The sequence below is a fragment of the Porites lutea genome, chromosome 1 (genome assembly GCF_958299795.1).
Source record: "Porites lutea chromosome 1, jaPorLute2.1, whole genome shotgun sequence".
Lineage (NCBI taxonomy): Eukaryota > Metazoa > Cnidaria > Anthozoa > Scleractinia > Poritidae > Porites > Porites lutea.
Window position 1 is genome coordinate 9,568,520 of NC_133201.1, and position 18,588 is coordinate 9,587,107.

Consider the following 18,588-nt stretch of genomic DNA (forward strand, 5'->3'; position numbering starts at 1 on the left):
ATATCACTAGGGATATGTGTTTCCCAGGTAGAGACACACATATCACTAGGGATATATGTTTCCCAGGTAGGGGAACACATATCACTAGGGATATGTGTTTCTGGGTAGGGGAACACATATCATTAGGGATATGTGTTTCTCAGGTAGGGGAACACATATCACTACGGATATACGTTTCCCAGGTAGGGGAACACATATCACTAGGGATATATGTTTCCCAGGTAGGGGAACACATATCACTAGGGATATGTGTTTTCCAGGTAGGGGAACACATATCACTAGGGATATATGTTTCCCAGGTAGGGGAAGACATATCACTACGGATATATGTTTCCCAGGTAGGGGAACACATATCACTAGGGATATGTGTTTCCAGGTAGGGGAAGACATATCACTAGGGATATGTGTTTCCCAGGTAGGGGAACACATATCACTAGGGATATGTGTTTCCCAGGTAGAGACACACATATCACTAGGGATATATGTTTCCCAGGTGGGGGAACACATACCACTAGGGATATGTGTTTCTGGGTAGGGGAACACATATCATTAGGGATATGTGTTTCTCAGGTAGGGGAACACATATCACTAGGGATATGTGTTTTCCAGGTAGGGGAACACATATCACTAGGGATATATGTTTCCCAGGTAGGGGAAGACATATCACTAGGGATATGTGTTTCCCAGGTAGGGGAACACATATCACTAGGAATATATGTTTCCCAGGTAGGGGAACACATATCACTTGGGATATGTGTTTTCCGGGTAGAGGAACACATATCACTAGGGATATGTGTTTCCCAGGTAGGGGAACACATATCACTAGGGATATGTGTTTCTGGGTAGGGGAACACATATCATTAGGGATATGTGTTTCTCAGGTAGGGGAACACATATCACTACGGATATACGTTTCCCAGGTAGGGGAACACATATCACTAGGGATATATGTTTCCCAGGTAGGGGAACACATATCACTAGGGATATGTGTTTTCCAGGTAGGGGAACACATATCACTAGGGATATATGTTTCCCAGGTAGGGGAAGACATATCACTACGGATATATGTTTCCCAGGTAGGGGAACACATATCACTAGGGATATGTGTTTCCAGGTAGGAGAAGACATATCACTAGGGATATGTGTTTCCCAGGTAGGGGAACACATATCACTAGGGATATGTGTTTCCCAGGTAGAGGAACACATATCACTAGGGATATATGTTTCCCAGGTAGGGAAACACATATCACTAGGGATATATGTTTCCCAGGTAGGGGAACACATATCACTAGGGATATATGTTTCCCAGGTAGGCGAACACATATCACTAGGGATATGTGTCTCCCAGGTAGGGGAAGACATATCACTACGGATATATGTTTCCCAGGTACGGGAACACATATTACTAGGGATATATGTTTCCGGGTAGGGGAACACATATCACTAGGGATATGTGTTTCCCAGGTAGGGGAACACATATCACTAGGGATATGTGTTTCCCAGGTAGAGGAACAGCTTTCACTAGGGATATATGTTTTCCAGGTAGGGAAACACATATCACTAGGGATATATGTTTCCCAGGTAGGGGAACACATATCACTAGGGATATGTGTTCCCGGGTGTAGAGTCTTAGGTTTCGCTAGCTTCACATGTCTTCCGTGAAACCACACTCTCGTTCTTGTCTGTGAACAGGCTTTCTGTTTCAGGAAAGGGTGAAAAAATTGCGAGGAGAGGGGGGTGGGGCCTCGCGATTTTTTCACCCTTTCCCAAACAGAGAGCCTGTTCACAGGCTACTCTCGTTCATCCTGAATCACTATGCTAGTTTCTTGCTTTACTACATCCGCATATATTACAAAAATAAAATCGTTTCTAGGAAACTAGGACACTACACTTTCCCCTTTTATCTAGTTCAGCACAAAGTCCCAATAGAGAGTGTTGCAGGTGGAATTTCGATCTCGCGCGGACTTTATGAGTCCCAGCCGTGTGTGGTCAACAGTTTGATGTGAGTCCCCTACTACTTTCATCTCGGGCAAACTGGGAGGAGGGTCCTTTAAGGGGTTGCCAGAGAACATATCCAACTTGTTTCTCTCCTCTTCTTGAGCGTTACCAGGGCCGTTTTAATCCCAGTCCAACACGTCATACTCCTTCTCCCTTGCAAATCTAAGTACTCTGAAATGTGATGAGTTCCGGGCTTTGATCTCTCTCACCCTTTCAACCGTGACCATAGTCCCTTTACCTCTCTAACTGAGTAAGGAGAGGGGTCATATGCTGGGGTCAACGTTTCGGCTCTGTTCTGTCTCAAAAGGACTGTGTTCCCAATGACAATCAAGCTTTCTCGAGTATTTCTCCTTTTGTCTGCGTACTCTTACATCTATTTTTTTGTCTGACGTGTCCCAGTGCCGAATGTGGTCACTTAAAAATTCCTTCGAGGAAACTATCCTTTCGGGTAGTTTCCTACGTAACTCTCTTCCAAACGTAAGCTGGTCCGGGGTCTGCTTTGTCACTTGGTGGGGCGTAGCACGATATATAGTTGCCAATGGTTGTTTGAACTTCTAGTCGAATTGGTTTCCCTTCAAGTCTAGCGCTTTTGGCGCTCTTTTTCAGCATCTGCTTAAAACGTTCTCTGTCTCCACTGGTCCGAGCCCAGGCAGGAGTGACCTTTCGATGTCTGAATTCCTGTTCCTAAGCAAAGTTTGAAAATTTCGATCCATTAAACGGGAGCTCATTGTCCGACTTAATCTCTTCAAAAATTCCATACATGTTGAACATGCGTGTGAAAAGCACAATAAAACTGTCCGCTGAGGTCGATGTGGTAAATTCTACAACCGGATACCGTACATATTGGTCCCAAAACACCAGAGCCATATCTTTATTCAGAAATGTTCCAGCATGACGAGCAAAGACGATTACAGTTCGTGCGCCATTTTGTGATGCCTGGAAAAATGCTGTCCTTTGACCACTCCTTGAGAATTTCCAAATAAGGCAAACTATTTGCGAAACGCTCTTTTTCATTTAGGGTTGCATGTTGTTTATAATAGGCATTATGTTATAAGAATTAAGAAACACTTACATAATGAAATCGAAATAATCGAAATCGAAAGGCAATAGTCGAAATCGAATCGCAAGGAATACGAATCATTACACCCCCAATGCCTTACATCTTTAGTAGAGCCCAGTTCCCTGTTAGTGTTGTCCCCATGCGGAAGGGGGTGAGTCCAAGTATAATCCGAGATGTTAGTCTTCCCTGGCCTGTATTCCACCCTGAACTCGTAGTCCAGCAATCGCACAGACATTCTCTGTAGCCTCTGTATGCTTGTGATCAGTGAAAATCGTGAACGGTTTGCCATAGAGGAAGACATGGAATTTTCTACACGCGAAATCCGCAGCTGGCATCTCCAGCTCAATTTGGGAATACCTCTGTTCTACATCCGCCAGAGCTCTGCCGGCATACTGTACCACTCGCTAGTTATCTTCATTAGGACTATACTGGACCAACGTCGCTGAGACCTCGTAAAGGACATCCATCAACGTGAACTTCATGCTGTGCGTTGGGTTCGAAATAAACCAGGACGATTTCTGAAGACAGCCTCCTTTGACGAATTGAATGCATCCTGGTGCTCTTTTTTCCACGTGAAAACATCAGCTTTTAACAGATCTCTGAGAGTGTCGGTTTGTGGGGTGTAACTTACTGTAAATTGTGCCTTGTACTGCACGGTACACAGGAATGAATTAAGTTCCTTGGCGTTGCGCAGAGGTTCCGCCTCTTTTATAGCTTTTACATTCGTAAGATTCTTCTTTTTCCTGGAACAACTGCTGAAACTGGTAAATATTCAAAAGAAGATGTTTCCTCAGTTCAAAATACTCCATAAGTTTCTTCGCGGCGGTCTCAAAATCGTCTCTGGTGTCCTCTTATATATCAAATATATCCTGTACTCTGGGTACGGCACAATGCAAGAATACTGCCCTTTTCCTTCCCTTTTCTTTGATGTTCATCGCCACAGCCTAGACTTTGAATCTGTCCCCGTATTTCTCACAACGCGGTCCGACTGATGTCGGGTCTAAGTCCGGATCAAACGGTTCGCAGGTAAGGTTAGTGTCAAACGCAGCCATTTTATCTTAAATCGCTAAAAAAAGAAAGATCCTCGTTGCCAATGTAGAGTCTTAGGTTTCGCTAACTTCACATTTTTTTCCGTCGAATCACACCTCTCGTTCGTACTGAATCACCATGCTAATTTCTTACTTAACTACATCCGCACATATTACATCGTAAACCTGTTCCTAGGTGACTACGACACTACACCGGGTAGGGAAACACATATCCCTAGTGATGTCTGTTCCCCTACCCGGACAACACATTCCACTAGTGATATGTGTTCCTCTTCCCTGGAAACACATATCACTAGTGATATATGTTCCCCCGCCCGGGAAACACATGTCACTGGTGAAATGTTTTTCCCCTACCTGGGAACACATATTCCTAGTGATATGCGTTCCCCTACCCAGGGTTGTCAAAATACGCCGGCGACCAGCATTATCGCCGGCTATTTTGAGGTTTTCGGCAGCAGTAAATGGTGGGAGAAGAGCAAAAAAAGGTAGATTAAAAAAGTTGTTAAATGGAAAATAGGAAATACCCCCGGTAGAAAAAGAAATTGTATTAAGTATGCCCTGCGTCTTCTTTTTCTTGATTTTAAGTTTGTTTACAATATCTTTAAAAAAATCTTTCACAGAGAATGAAGAATAAAAGATACGCAAAAGCTTTTGAGGGTCTCGTTTTTGGAAATTTGTATGCCTTGATGTTCTATTTTCTATTTTACAACAAATGTCAAACAAACTTACGCTGTCTGCACTCGTCTGACACAAGTCATCATCTGGCTCAGGAGATGATCAAATCTGTTTAGCCCCCGGGGGCGTCGCCCTGTTGACCTCCAACAGGGTGATGCCCCTGTACCCCGCTGGGGGCCTGGGCAGCGCCCAGACTCCTCTTCTGGTGGAAACCCCTTTCTTTGCCGTCACTGCACGACTACGACGTGAATTGCCTACTTTCACGTTTTATCGACAACGTGAATATACGTTATAATCTCTCTTACTCTTTGTAAACCTGGATGTTTCTCTTAAGAATTCAACTCTAGGAGAGTTCGCCTACGTAAAACATAGTGACCAAGTTGGGATAATCGCACTAAAGTTTCATAGATCGAGAAGTCACTTTTCAAGCGAAGTTTTTGCCTCTGTCGCCATCGTGGTATCTTAAACTCCCTACTATCAACTGATTAAGTTATCACTGTTACCTTTATAAAAGCTTTGGCAATTTTTGGATAGCAGGCATAGTACGGTATCAGCTGCTGAGCGTGTCGTAAGATCACACATAACATGGATGGCTCAGCAAGCGTCCGCAACAACTGCAAACAAAACCGCAGAAAAATCGCAGTGTTAAAATCTTATGACAAAAATTAGCAATGTTCTCAATGCTTTCTCCACATTCGAAATGGCAGGCAGAACCCTCTATTTTAATGTAGATTTGTACCAAGCTCTCTTCAAGATGGACAATGTAACAGTGTGTAAAGATCTATCTAACCATACAGTCAAACCTCAATAAATAAGTGGACATCAAAGGAACAGAAAAACAAGTTTCTGCATTACAAAAGGTGTCTGTATCATAGAGATAGAAATTGCTACCAACATCTTTAAAGCCAACAAAAGATTCTAATTGGACACATGTCCACATCTTTGAACTAGGAATTTTGTATCTTAAAGATCAAAACAACTGTCTGTATAGAGGTATATGAAAGGAGACAATTCAGTATACAGATGTACACTGTATATGTATCTATATACTTGTAGGCTGCGAAAACATCCATTTCTCCTCGCTCTTCGCCGCTGGGGACTTTCGCGCGGAGGAACGTGCCCTGCGGCAAAGAGCGAGGAGAAATGGATGTTTTTGCAGGCTATAGCACTTGTACCCTAGCACAATTATTACTTTAAATTGTACCTGTAGAATGTCAGTGAGGTAATGCTTGACTGATGTTTTAACCTTAGACCAGTTTGAATGAAAAGAAGGGAGAATTCTGCAATAAAAAACAAACACACTTTCCTTAAACCATCAAAAAACAAGCCTGCGAGCAAGCTCTCTGAGGCACTCTAGGGGAGGGGGGTAGGGAGAAAAAGGAGAAAGAACCCTACTTTCCCTGTCCTTTCCTCTCCCACCTCAAAAGGCCCCAAAGAGCTTCCATGTGGCTATCAAACAGCCTGCACGCAAATTAAGTTCTTCAATTATGGCCAGCAAAGTGAGCCACAAGAAAACAAGTGCAAGCCAAAAATGCCCTCATAGTGGAGTCTCTGCTTACCTGTGGCTCTCGTGTGACATCTTGTGACTCCCCTTTATGGCCTGGAGAGCTTGTTCCCAGGCTAGCTATCAGAAAAACCCTACACAGAAATACTGAATGACCAGGTAGAGTAAAGAACTGTTGGGTTGAGGCTTAAAATGTTTGACAGCATGTGATTATTTTTATTGCATAAGCTATTGTCAATAGAATAAACACGTATTACCTTTAAGCTTGACAACTACTTTAATTGAAGGTCCTAAAGCTTGACTAACAATGCTGGCTTACCAAATTAATCATGACCAAAGTTCAGCCATTGTGAACTGGAATACGTGTACTTAATCTGCCTCCAGATTTTGACACTACTTTACAAACCTTTTTCCTTGCTTATACTGCATCCCTCCAATGTGGTGAAATAATACTGGGTAGACATGTCTCAAGCAAAGTTGAATAATGGCATTAAAAACTGGGGAGAAAAAGAAATGGTTGACCATAAAAATACAGTATGCATGAACATAAATCACTATACATGTAGATTTATGAATTTCAGGTGAAAAAAGATTAAGAGAAATGTAATGCTTGCAATAAAACTAATAATAGACATGTAAACAACCTAACAGGATAAAGTTAAATAAAACAAACTGGAAATTTTTCAGACTAGACCAGGAATCCAACCTACACTTTTATGATTATTGGATAAAATGTTCTATCCAATTTACCTACTCAATCAAATATTGTAGAGGAGGCCAAATAGACCATCCCCCCTATTCTTGTGAACATTAAAGCAACATCTTGACGTTTGGAGTGACAAAAGAAAGAGATTTGTAAGAAATACTATTATAAATCCACATAAGCCTTGACTGACCAGCTTCATTTGTGCAGCTTCACTGAAGAATTGTAAAGCAAAGAACAAGGAAAGAAATTTTCATAAGACAAACCAAAGTGGGCGGTATTGACATATAGTTCATGAAAAGCTTGACGTCTCTCTCATTTCAGTGTTTCTGAATGAGTTTGGATCAACATCCACTCTATCCAATTGTGCTTCAGAAGTTTGTGGCTGGTTGGTTAATATATACTTTCTTAGTTCAAAATCTGACCCAACAGATGAAATCTGGTTTGTCTCATGAAAAGATCAACATTATTTTTGGCCTTTCACTATCGATGGAATAATAAAATTATCATGAGAGAGGAAAAAATAAATAAAATTAGGGATGAATGTGGATGTAGTCAGTACAGAGTAAATCATAAAAGCAGGACTCAAAATAATCACTGGTCAACGGACAATGTCCAGCCAGAAAGGTGGCTTGACCGGCCAAAAACTTCACTCTCTGGTTATACACCGGTCACGCCACTCTCACACTTGAAAAAATAACCAAATCCTCCCAGCTGTAAATCTTAGATTTTGTCTCTGTAAGAATACAATCATGCTCACAGACAAAAAATTACACGTGAATGTAAACCTTTTTTTTTCAATCTGAATAATTATTATTTGGACAGGTCAGAAATGAGACTCAACTGAGCAAAAGTTTCTTCAGTTGGTTATCATGTCTGACCACTGTCCCAAAATTATTTGAAGCCCTGTAAAGTCAGCCACAGTTAGGGCAACATAGACATTAAAAACTGAGATAGTACGAATTGGAAGAGCGAAAACCGTTAAGGGGTATGGTATGTTGCAAGTTTATCAGCTGATGTGTACCTTTGTCTCCCTCAACTTTAAATGTCAAGCGTACTTGCGATTTTTCATCTCCAGTGTCTAGGGCTCCGTGTACAGCTGACTGAAATGCTCTCAGTGCTTGCTTAAGGGAATAAATTGAGTTTTTCTGACAGAGAAAAGAAAAGAAAATTTCCTGAATGTGTGAACAATACTTTAACAGGCAGTTTTGAATAGGAGTGTTAGTGACTAGTGATGAAAGTGATTAATAAACTCCTTGCCCATGCTTGCAAATAACCAACTACAGTAGCTGCTGTCTGCCAGTTGAGTTTCCTAGTCTGTTCGTGGTCCTTTAAATAAAACATAATTTGGATCATTATATATTTCTGGGAAATTGCCCACCTACCCCTCCCCTAAGCTAACATTGACACGTACATGTACCGGTACTTCTCACTTAGGGCAAAATGCTAGCTTAGGGGAGGGATAGGTAGGCAGTTTCCCATAACATATAATGATCCCATAATTTTGTTTTTATTTAGTGGATTATTTACTGAGCCATAAAAGGAATGTTGATTTCAAAGTGACCAATCACAGCAAAGGTCAGGATACACATAAACACCACAAAGTACTGTACATTTGTAACTACATTGGTAATGGTACAATGTACCTTTGCGGTTACACTGGTGTACTTTAGTTGTTTAGTTTTATCCTTCCTGATTTCAACTGAATTTGGTTTTATTTCCTAGAAACAAACTGATACTCCAGAAAAATAAGTACACTGTAATTAATATTATTGTTTTATGAGTTTTATAAGAAGTGGAATTCCTGAAAACTATCTAGGGAGGTAGGAAGGCAAACTGTATTTCCATTTTAACATTAGCATTTATGCCACATTTTATAGGGCACAAAAAAACTTTACAATCCAAAACAGAACATCATACTTCAAGTCCTGATCTCCAAACTTTTGTCATCTCCAGAGTCACTGATTTTCCTTCCCTCTTATTAACGTTCTCTTGATCATTTAAATCATCATTCATATTTGAAATATCATCATCATCATCATCATCATCATCATTGTTGTCGTCGTCATCAACAGCTTGTTCTTCTTTGGATTTGCCTGCTTTAGATAAAATCTGAAGACAAGAGAGTCGAAGTGATAAGAGACTCTCCGAATGTGAAAATATAAAACACAGAGAACATTTTCTTTTATGGTGAATAAGGGCAAATCAAATGGAAAATTCTGAATGGTATCTGTTTTCCCACTGACTTAAATTACTGGTGATAAAAAAAGGCAGCACATCTACAACAAAAAAAAAAAAAACAGTGTCAAAACACCAACAAACAAATTTCAAATTTACTGTTTTGTTTTCAATTAAAAGTGGATGAACTGCACTGTTGTGTCTTCAATTTATAGCCTATTCAAACCAATTTAAATGGATTATTAAGTCTACACAAGGAACACTCCGGATCTAACCTGTCATGCTTTTAATAATCAATCCCATGAGCCTTTGTACACTCAGATGTATCATGTAAGCTATACTGAAAGTACACTACATCCCTAATCCTTTTTCGGAACACTACATACAAGGAAAACATAAAATGAACTTAAAACCTATGAGGAGAAACCGGAACAAACTTCATAGCTGCACAACTAGCTATAGTGTAAACTTGACTTCACTGGGATAAAGTGACGCAGTTCAATAATAACACTTGTGAAGTACATGTAACTTCACAGTCTTAGCAAAACACTAATAGTTCTAATATTAAGGCAACTCATATTAAGGTCTCTGAACTTCTCTGGTAACTTTTTATGACAAACTGGTCTCAGGTAGATATACACTGTAGCAGTTCTAGCTTTTCCACAATCCGTCTCAAGGTCTGTCAGGGATGGTCTCCTTGAGACAGCATTCAGTTCCTTTCCACCATCCGTCTCAAGATCCGTTGGTAGAGCAGGACTCTCTACTTGAGCATCCTCTTCAACAGGCAGACAAACAGTTTGACTTGGCATGGGTGGCAGTTCCTCATACTTTTTGTTGTGTGCAGTAGTCATTTTTAACTGAACACCTTCAGGAGACTTTGTAACAATGCTGCTGCCATTCCTGCCAACAACGTCATACAGTTCTGGTGCAGGTGATGTCGACAAGCTGTTTTGCTTCTCTTGTTTTAGTAACACTCTGTCACCCGGAACCAGATCTGAATACTCTGCATGCCTCTTCTTGCCTGCATATAACTCAGCTTTTGCTTTCACTTATCTGCCTCTGTCTTGCACTTCACTCGCTCCACAGGCTTCATGGAATTCAGGTAACTTGGTCCAGATGTTTCTTCCAAACAGAAGTTCACCTGGACTCACTCTGGTGGTGGTGTGAGGAGTAGATCTGTATGCTATCAAAAAATGTTGTGAACTTCTTCCTTCCAATGTTTGCCCTCGGATTGCACGATCCACATCCTTTTTAAAAGAGACTGGTTCTGCCTTCCCCCCTCGCCATTCACTTGGGGCTATAATGGTGTGGTCTTCCTGTGCTTGATACCAGAGCCTTCCAAATATCTCTCGAACTCACTTGAAACAAACTGTGACCCATTGTCACTGGTTACTGATAGTGGTAACCCATGAATCATGAAGACTTTCTCCAGACTCTCAATGATAGTCTCAGATGTTGTGGAACGCATCATCTCAATTTCATAATATCTGCTGAAGTAGTCAACCACAACTCACACGGAGTCACCTGATGGTAAAGGACCTAATAAATCCAGGGCCAGGTCTTGCCATGAATTTTGTAGTAAGGGGGTTGACTTGATTGGCTCAGGGTGGGCAGGACTGCTTACTAGCTGGCATCTAAAAAACAGTTTGCAAAATCTTTCTGTTTCTTTGTCAATCCCAGGCCACCATATTTTTGATCGCAACCTCTGCTTCATACTAACAATACCAGGATGCCCTTCACGTGCCAGCTTAACGACTTAGGGTCTCACTTTGCTAGGTGCCACAGTTTTCTGGTGCCACTGAGGATCAGCTTGCCCATCACACTCAGTTCACTGGCTACAGATATGTACTGCTTGAGCTGGCCATCCCTCCAGGTTCCGCTCTTTATATGGTGACACAGCTCACTGAATTCCTCATCTTCTGCTGACACTTCTTCAATCGCACGTGTCATCATTGCGCACAGAGTAGCAGTTACTGCCACAAATCTGACAAATTTATCTGATACTTTGTGCACTGCCAAAGGACCAGTTGCCTGGTTTTCTGCTTGCAGTAAGAGGGATAAGGAATCTGCAAATTTCTGCTCTCCTGGCAACTACTTAACTGTGAATCTGTAAAGCTAAAAGCCTCAGGATCCACACTCAATTCTTGTGCATGGCTTTGACATGCTTGATTATAATTGTTTCTAATGACTTATGATCTGTGTACAATTCAAATTCAATGCCATACAAGTACACATGGAAATGCTCGCACACCCAAAGAACTGCCAACGCTTCATTCTCAGTTTGAGAATAACGTTTTTCCACTTCACTAAAGCTTTTGCTTGCATAACTGATAACTCTCTTTCTTCCTTGTTGTTCTTGAAGAAGTACTGTGCCAATACCAACTGGGCTTGCACCTGCTATAATTAGTGTTCGGGCATCTTTGTCAAAATACCCAAGGGTTTCTGCACTTGCTAATCTGCTCTTCAGCTTACTGAATGCTCTTCTCTACTCATCTCCAAACCTTAAACACACCCCTTTCTTTGTTAATTAATTTTTTTTTACGCAATGGTTCAGCTACAAAGGCAAAGTCTGAGATCAACTGCTCATTGTAGTTAGTTAGTCCTATAGAAAACTTCTAACTTCCAAGGCATTCTACAGCTCTCTTGCCTCAACAACAGCTTTATTTTCTCTTCAGTTGTCCAATTCCATTGTTGTTAGCATCAGTCCCATAAACACTAATGTAGCTTGGTCATGTGAAACTTACACTTTTCTAGATTTTAATTAGTGTCAGGTGTTTCTCTTTCAATTTCTCCAAAACTCTCTTTGACCCCTCATCCTGCTCCTCAGTGGTTTTCCCATGAACAATTATGTCATCGGAGATGTTTGCAGCTCCCTCACAGTCACTAAGTGCTTGCTGAATAACATCCTGATACACTTCTGGGGCTGAACCTATTCCAAACATCAGGCGCTTACATTGAAACAATCCACAATGAGCGATGAAGGCAGTAATGCTACGGGAATCTGGAGGGAGTTCTAGCTGACGGTAACCCCATTTCAAATCAGGCTTGCTAAACACTTTGCCTTGGTTGAGGCTTTGGAGTACTTCATCCACAGTAGGTATGGGGTAGCATTCTTTCATTATCGTTTCATTGGCTCCACACATGTCCACGCAAAACCAAATTTCATCATTCTGTTTTGGTATCACCACTCCTGGACTAACCCATGGTGTCAGGCCCTTCACTGGCTCCATGCTATTCCATATCTATATATATATATATCCATGCTTACAAGTTCCTTGATGTAGTGCACCTGACTGGCTGAGTCACCGGTGGTACGTTGGGATTCACATGTAACTTGACCCGATAGTCTTCTAACTTGCCCACACCAACAAACACTTCTTTGTAATCAGAAATGTTGGCTTCTTTGGACTGCAGCATATAAACTGAAACAGCTAACTTCAACACTCCTACAGTGTAGTTGCAGTGCAGGTTCTCTTCCAAGCAGTGCCTCTCCTTCACCATTAATGACAACAAATTCAGCTTGAAATTCATTCTCAGCTACTCTTGTTGATGATGAAAATGTCCCCAAAACATATTTTAGCAGCTCCTTACTTCCGTACGCATAGAGCCTCTTGTCACACTTCTTAGATACAAAGTTAATCTTCTGCTGCTTTAGCTCACTCCATAGGCCTTTGCCTACAACAGTAGTGCTCACCCCCGAATCAATCACCATTTTCACAACACATCCACCCACAATCACCTCCACTTTTTTAGGCTGTGACACCAGTGAACACATACTCATCTCCCTCATCATTGTCTCCTTCTTGCATGCATCTCACCTTCCTCTTCTCTTTTAGCTTCTTATCGGTTTTTGGTTTCCCTGTCTTGGCTCTGCATTGCAAAGCAAAATGATCAGCGCCACCAAATGTCTTGCAGGTTTTTCCTTTAGCAGGGCATTCAGGATCTCTTCCAAAATGTCCCATGTGGCCACATCTATAACATGTTTTATTTTCTCCTAACGTCTTCTTCCCTTTATCGTGATGCTTGCTTTCGCATGAGTCACAAGTCTGATTCACATTAGCGGTTTTACTCTTCACACTCTCAAGTTGAGCTTGCACAGCTTCATGTGTTTTAAGTCGAAGAACAGCTAGGGTTAAAGTGTCACCTTTCTCCAACAATTTCTGCCTTAACTCATAGGACATTCACCGCTGAACAACTTGATCTCGAATTTGATTATCTGCCTGATCACCACAATTGCAGTTTTTCACAACTTGTCATAACCTTGTAACAAACTGAGCCACCGTTTCACCCTCACACTGTTCCATACTCTGGAAGACATGATTATTTTTGGTATGTTAAATTTACCTTTGGAGTGAAATACACATTTACGGTTTTGTCATACTTGGCTGTTGGGCCTGTATCAGCCAAAGTCTTGATGATTTCTTGTACTTGTTCCCCAGCACAATGCAGAAGTAGAGCTCTCCATTGTATTTTATTGTCAGCTTTGTCTGCTTAAATGATGAGGCCTTTGCTGTCAGCATACGAAAAACATTTAAGCCATCATTGCCATCGCCTGCCAATGCTCGACAGGTCACCAGTGGGTCAAACAGTTTTACACTTGTTAGTAGATCATTCACCTTGATTGAGGCCATACTTCGTTTACTGGACCTAAGAGAACATCCTCGTCACCAGATGCTGTGTCTTAATCGTGTATTGAAACCGATTCGAATAGAGTATTAAGTCTACACAAGGAACACTCCAGATCTAACCTGTCATGCTTTTAATAATCAATCCCATGAACCTTTGTACACTCAGATAAATCATGTGAGCTATAGTGAAAGTACACTACACTACACTGTTGCTGCAATAATGTGTACCGTGTAATTTCAGGATTCCCTGGATCTGTACCAGTTATAACCTTACTTTTGCTCTTGGGCACCTAAGAAATCTTCCTGGGCAACCTATTTTTTCACAGGTTTAGAACACTTGGATCCCTTCAAGCACAGCCTTGTATTATTCTTTCAAAAACATTTCTACCTTTTTCTTAGGTCTCTTATCCTTGTGTTCTTCATCATTGTCTTCATCGTCATCCTCACTATGAAGGTCATCATCTTCCTGCTCAAAGTCTGCCTCAGAACCAGTATCTGAGTCATTAAAATCCAGCAACTCTTTATCATTTTCTTTTAAGAACTTGTAAAACTCAGGATCCTTTTCTTGTAATCTAGCTAGCTGATCTTTGTGATGTGCACTTTTGGATTTTCTGGAAACAAAGTTTCAAGATGAATATTATTACTGAGCCACTAAAATCTGACACAAATTAAACATAAAATGGCTTCACTTGCTACCTATAATTTTAAATAACATTTATCTGCTTGCTTATTTGTTCCTCTTGACACTGTTAGGCATCTTCCAAAGCTGGCTACATGGTAAGCACGATTTTTTTTTTAATCTCAGGTAATTTTTTGTTTTAACTTCATTAGCTGATACATTACCATGCCCAAAAACTAAAGAAAAGAAAAATTACCTGAGATAAAAAATTAACTAAAACATTTTACAAGTCAACTAAAACACCTATTTTAAGCAGGAGAATTTTATCAAATCTGTTATGACAAAAATATAGGTTAGGCGTAGCGTACTTCTTCTTTTGATTGGAAGACGTTTGAACAACTGCAGTTAAACAATCTTCTTCATTTTCTTGCCCATCGTCCCCAACGGAAACATCAGAATCAAACCCATGCATCATAAACTCATCTGCGTCCATGTCACACAATCTCCTGTGAAGAAAAAATAAACAGTTTGACGATCTTTACTTTCAAAACAACTTAAAAACTTTATGATACATGGGTTTGATTCTGACCTTTACTTAAAGGTAAACGTAAAGGTCAGAATCAAACTCATGCATGATAAACTCATCTGCGTCCATGTCACACAATCTCCTGTGAAGAAAAAAGGAATAGTTTGATGATCTTTACTTTCAAAACAAGTCAAAAACTTGAACTTGCCTCTTCTTCTTCTTCTTAGTGGAATCCGCCATCTTGAATTTTGAAGCACGTGCACAAACCGCTGGCTAGAAGACTGTGATCGTGTTTTTATTACAAGTGTTTGGATTGGTGAAGAGTTAGCAGATTCAACCAATCATTGTTCCGCTTAGAATAGGCTTCAACACAGCGAAGCAATATGGCTTCCCGAGAAGAGGTTTGACTTGTGTTTTGTACTATTTTGCAATAATGTTGTGAAATCTCTAAGTTTTAATTCCTTTCCTTTAAAGCTCGATGATGCTGCTAGAGAAAAAGAGAAAGAGCTTCGCCAGAAAAGGGTGAGATCTCTCTTAACACAGATTTATAGTGTGTGTTGTTAAACAACCACGAAGTTCAGAATTCGACTTAAACACTTTGGTCCTTTCTGCTTATAGATCGATACCGCCGTCAAGTTTTTGAAAAATCCAAAAGTACAGCAAACACCTTTATCGCGAAGAAGAGCTTTTCTCGAAAAGAAAGGTATACATTGAATCGTTAAGCAAGTCTCATGATCATTTAACTTATTTTAGTAACATAAGTTTAAATGTAGGAAAGCTGAACTAGAAAATTATTTACAGTGTCTAAAGTCTAAACGTTAAACGTTTAGACTTCGATCTTTGATAACTTATCTTGTAAGCAGAGGCCTTTTGATCTTCCTAGATCAACTCACCACTGTTTAGAAAGAAAAGAAAATAATTGAATTATATATTTAGGAGAACGAAAGTACATGAACAGTTCCCCTGCGCGCGGGGTGTAATAAGGGCAATCTTTCTTCTTTTGCTGGCATTTTTGCTGCATGCACCTTTTCAGTTTAAAAGATGTGTGAATTAATTCGCAGGTTTAAAGAAAGATGAAATTGAAGAGGCTATCAGAATATCTGGCACACCATTAAATGAGGTTAGTGCAGGATAGCCACAGAAACTGGTCTTTTCAATTTAATACAAACTTAGCAGTGAAACTGAACAACAATTTTCAGGGTTGTGACTAAGATTTCAAGTTGCCGGGTAAATACAACAAGTAGGCGTGGAATCAAACGGCTAGAGATTTCTTTTGGTTCTATTTTTCTTCTATTTTCCAATAAAAGTAGCCGGGGGCCACTCTCTTAGTAGCCGGGGAAAATCCCCGACCCCTGGCTCTTAATGACAACCCTGATTTTGTTCACTTAAATCATATTTAGCGCATGAACAAGAAACTATATTCACCTATTGTTTGAATATTCCTTGTTCTAAAGGCCAACTTTGCAGAATTATTTACACCTAAAAAACAATACAAGTAAGTATAGCAGTTAACTGCAAATTCAAAATTTGAGCATGAACCCCTAAATGTTTGTGACCAGACAATGGCTACATGTATGGGTCCTAATGGATTTAGTTACTTGCTGCATTTCCTTGAGTATAACAGTACTGATCCTTGATTAATCGCCTCCCTCAAATAATCACCCCCTTCCCACCCTTCTCACCATCTTCTTTTTCTGTTAGCCAGCAAAACTGATCAGTGACGATTCAGACTCTGGTGCTGAGAATATTGACGTTCATCAATGAGATTAATCAAAGAATAAGATTTGGAACACTTAAAAAGCCTAGGTTCAGTTTAATTTATCTGCTTATTTTTTCTTGTATTATTAATTTTAATGGTATAATAAAAAAATAATATATTTGGAGCACACCTTCCAGTGAGCAATACTTGAAATCACATCCCTCGGATAATTGCCTTCCCTCAAATAATTGCTCCTTTTTGGTGCAAATAATAATAATTGCCCATGGCTATTATTGAAGGAAATATGGTATACAAACATGATTTTTTATTTCTTGCTTCAGAATCCTGAACCTATCTCTCCCCCAGTACCCCCACAAGGGGAGGGTAGAAATCGACAAATTGCAAGGTATGAAAAAAATATTTTATGATTGCTTGTTTAGTTAAGCAGGCTTATTTTTTTTTTACATACTTTTTACTGTTAGCATCAATTTTCAAACAATATTGTTTGAAAGTTCTAATGATCTATTAAAATGTACATGTATTTCAGGATAATATAACCCATAGTATGACAAGTGGTCAGAGTGAGAGTGAAATCTGGAGTTCCTGTGTTCAATTCCTTCTTCGGCCATTAAGAAAGGGGAATTGCTTCTGTTCAATAGTAAAAAATAAACCACGACTATAAAATCGTTTTTCTAATCTTTCTGCTTCCAGCTGAGATTTTAAAACCAGCTGTTTAGTGTCAGTTGGAATTTTTGTTTTTGATTTTGTTAATCTCTATCCCTACAAAACCCTTTGCAGAAAGAGGATAAAAAACTAATTTATCCTCCCAAAACCCCAAATTCTGTTTTGGGTATTGTGAAAGTAAACTGTTGGAAACAAAAGTACAAAACAAAAAACCCCGGTGAGTTGCCTGCTTGCAAAATGTGTCAAGTCTGAAGAGTAAAATGCTAGTTGTTACTTGGAATGTTGTTACAGGTCAAAAGTAAATTGAGGTGAATTTTTTTTTTAACTTACTTGGGTTGATTCTCCATTTCCTTTGTCTCTTTATCTTAAATATTCATCAATTAGGCCTAGGAGACAAAGGAAGTTGAGAATCAACCCAGGTTAAAAAAATTTAAAACTTGAATAGAATTTTGACCTGTAACAAAGTTACAAAGATCTCTCTCTCTATTCCAACATGTCTTGTAGCTTGTAAAAAGTGTCATGTATGTCCCTTTCTCATTGCCTTCGTAGTCTTTCTTGAGGAAGAGATGAGAAAAACAGTGTAGATTGATAAGAGAAAGCAAGAGTGTACAGAGAACAGAAGAAAAGTGAATGGGAAAAGTAGAAGAGCTCTTCTTCCTTTTAAATTTTTTTCCTCCAAGATGGTCTTCACCAAACCCTTCCCAAACCCTCCCTTCTTTTTAAATATAAGCCCTGTAATGTTTAAAAAACAAAATCTTTTGGGTCACTTTAACCTTACATGTATGCTTTTCTGTTTTCCTGCTAGTTATATACCACCCCAACAACCTATTCCATGGAGAAGCTATGTAGGAGCTGCTATATTGGGAGGAGGAATTGGATATACTCTGGCTCATCTTTTCAAGGTAAAAATAGTACAACTGTAAAATACACTTTACAATTATATACATGTTAAACTTGTCTTATTTATTGTCGAGATGTTTTTAGCACAAATTTGCTGTGCTGTTCACAACCACTAGTCACCCCCACTAGAAGACGAGACCACCATTTCTATGTGCATTTCAGAGCCATGTGAAGGTCGAGACATTTGCATGGCATAGACTTTCATGTACATGTTCCTACTTTCTCAGTCATTTTTATAGACCCTGGGTATTGATCCAACCCCTGGGAATTGAACTCAGGCTCTCCCGCTCTTGAGAACAGCACTCTACGAACACCCCTAACCCTGCCATGGCAAAATAAGATGGGCTTGCTGTGGCTCACCATGT

General features: G+C 40.0%; 2 protein-coding genes across 2 annotated transcripts in view; one reads left to right on the forward strand and one right to left on the reverse strand.

The window, feature by feature from the left end:
• LOC140944506 (nucleolar complex protein 2 homolog) overlaps nt 1–15,218 on the reverse strand; it is a 29,343-nt gene extending 14,125 nt beyond the window's left edge. The window contains exons 1-8 of the mRNA XM_073393636.1: nt 15,149–15,218; nt 14,783–14,920; nt 14,184–14,406; nt 8,910–9,101; nt 8,014–8,137; nt 6,693–6,783; nt 5,987–6,062; nt 5,286–5,396 (exon numbers count right to left, since the gene is read on the reverse strand). Coding sequence (XP_073249737.1) covers nt 5,286–5,396; nt 5,987–6,062; nt 6,693–6,783; nt 8,014–8,137; nt 8,910–9,101; nt 14,184–14,406; nt 14,783–14,920; nt 15,149–15,180 — 987 coding nt within the window. The 5' untranslated portion in view covers nt 15,181–15,218. The remainder of the gene's footprint in view (nt 1–5,285; nt 5,397–5,986; nt 6,063–6,692; nt 6,784–8,013; nt 8,138–8,909; nt 9,102–14,183; nt 14,407–14,782; nt 14,921–15,148) is intronic.
• An 85-nt stretch (nt 15,219–15,303) lies between these two features.
• LOC140945096 (uncharacterized) overlaps nt 15,304–18,588 on the forward strand; it is a gene marked incomplete at its 5' end in the record, with an annotated part of 12,778 nt that continues 9,493 nt past the window's right edge. Inside the window, 5 exons of the mRNA XM_073394191.1 lie at nt 15,304–15,462; nt 15,559–15,643; nt 16,002–16,060; nt 16,981–17,045; nt 18,129–18,225. Of these exons, the coding sequence (XP_073250292.1) occupies nt 15,304–15,462; nt 15,559–15,643; nt 16,002–16,060; nt 16,981–17,045; nt 18,129–18,225 (465 nt within the window). The remainder of the gene's footprint in view (nt 15,463–15,558; nt 15,644–16,001; nt 16,061–16,980; nt 17,046–18,128; nt 18,226–18,588) is intronic.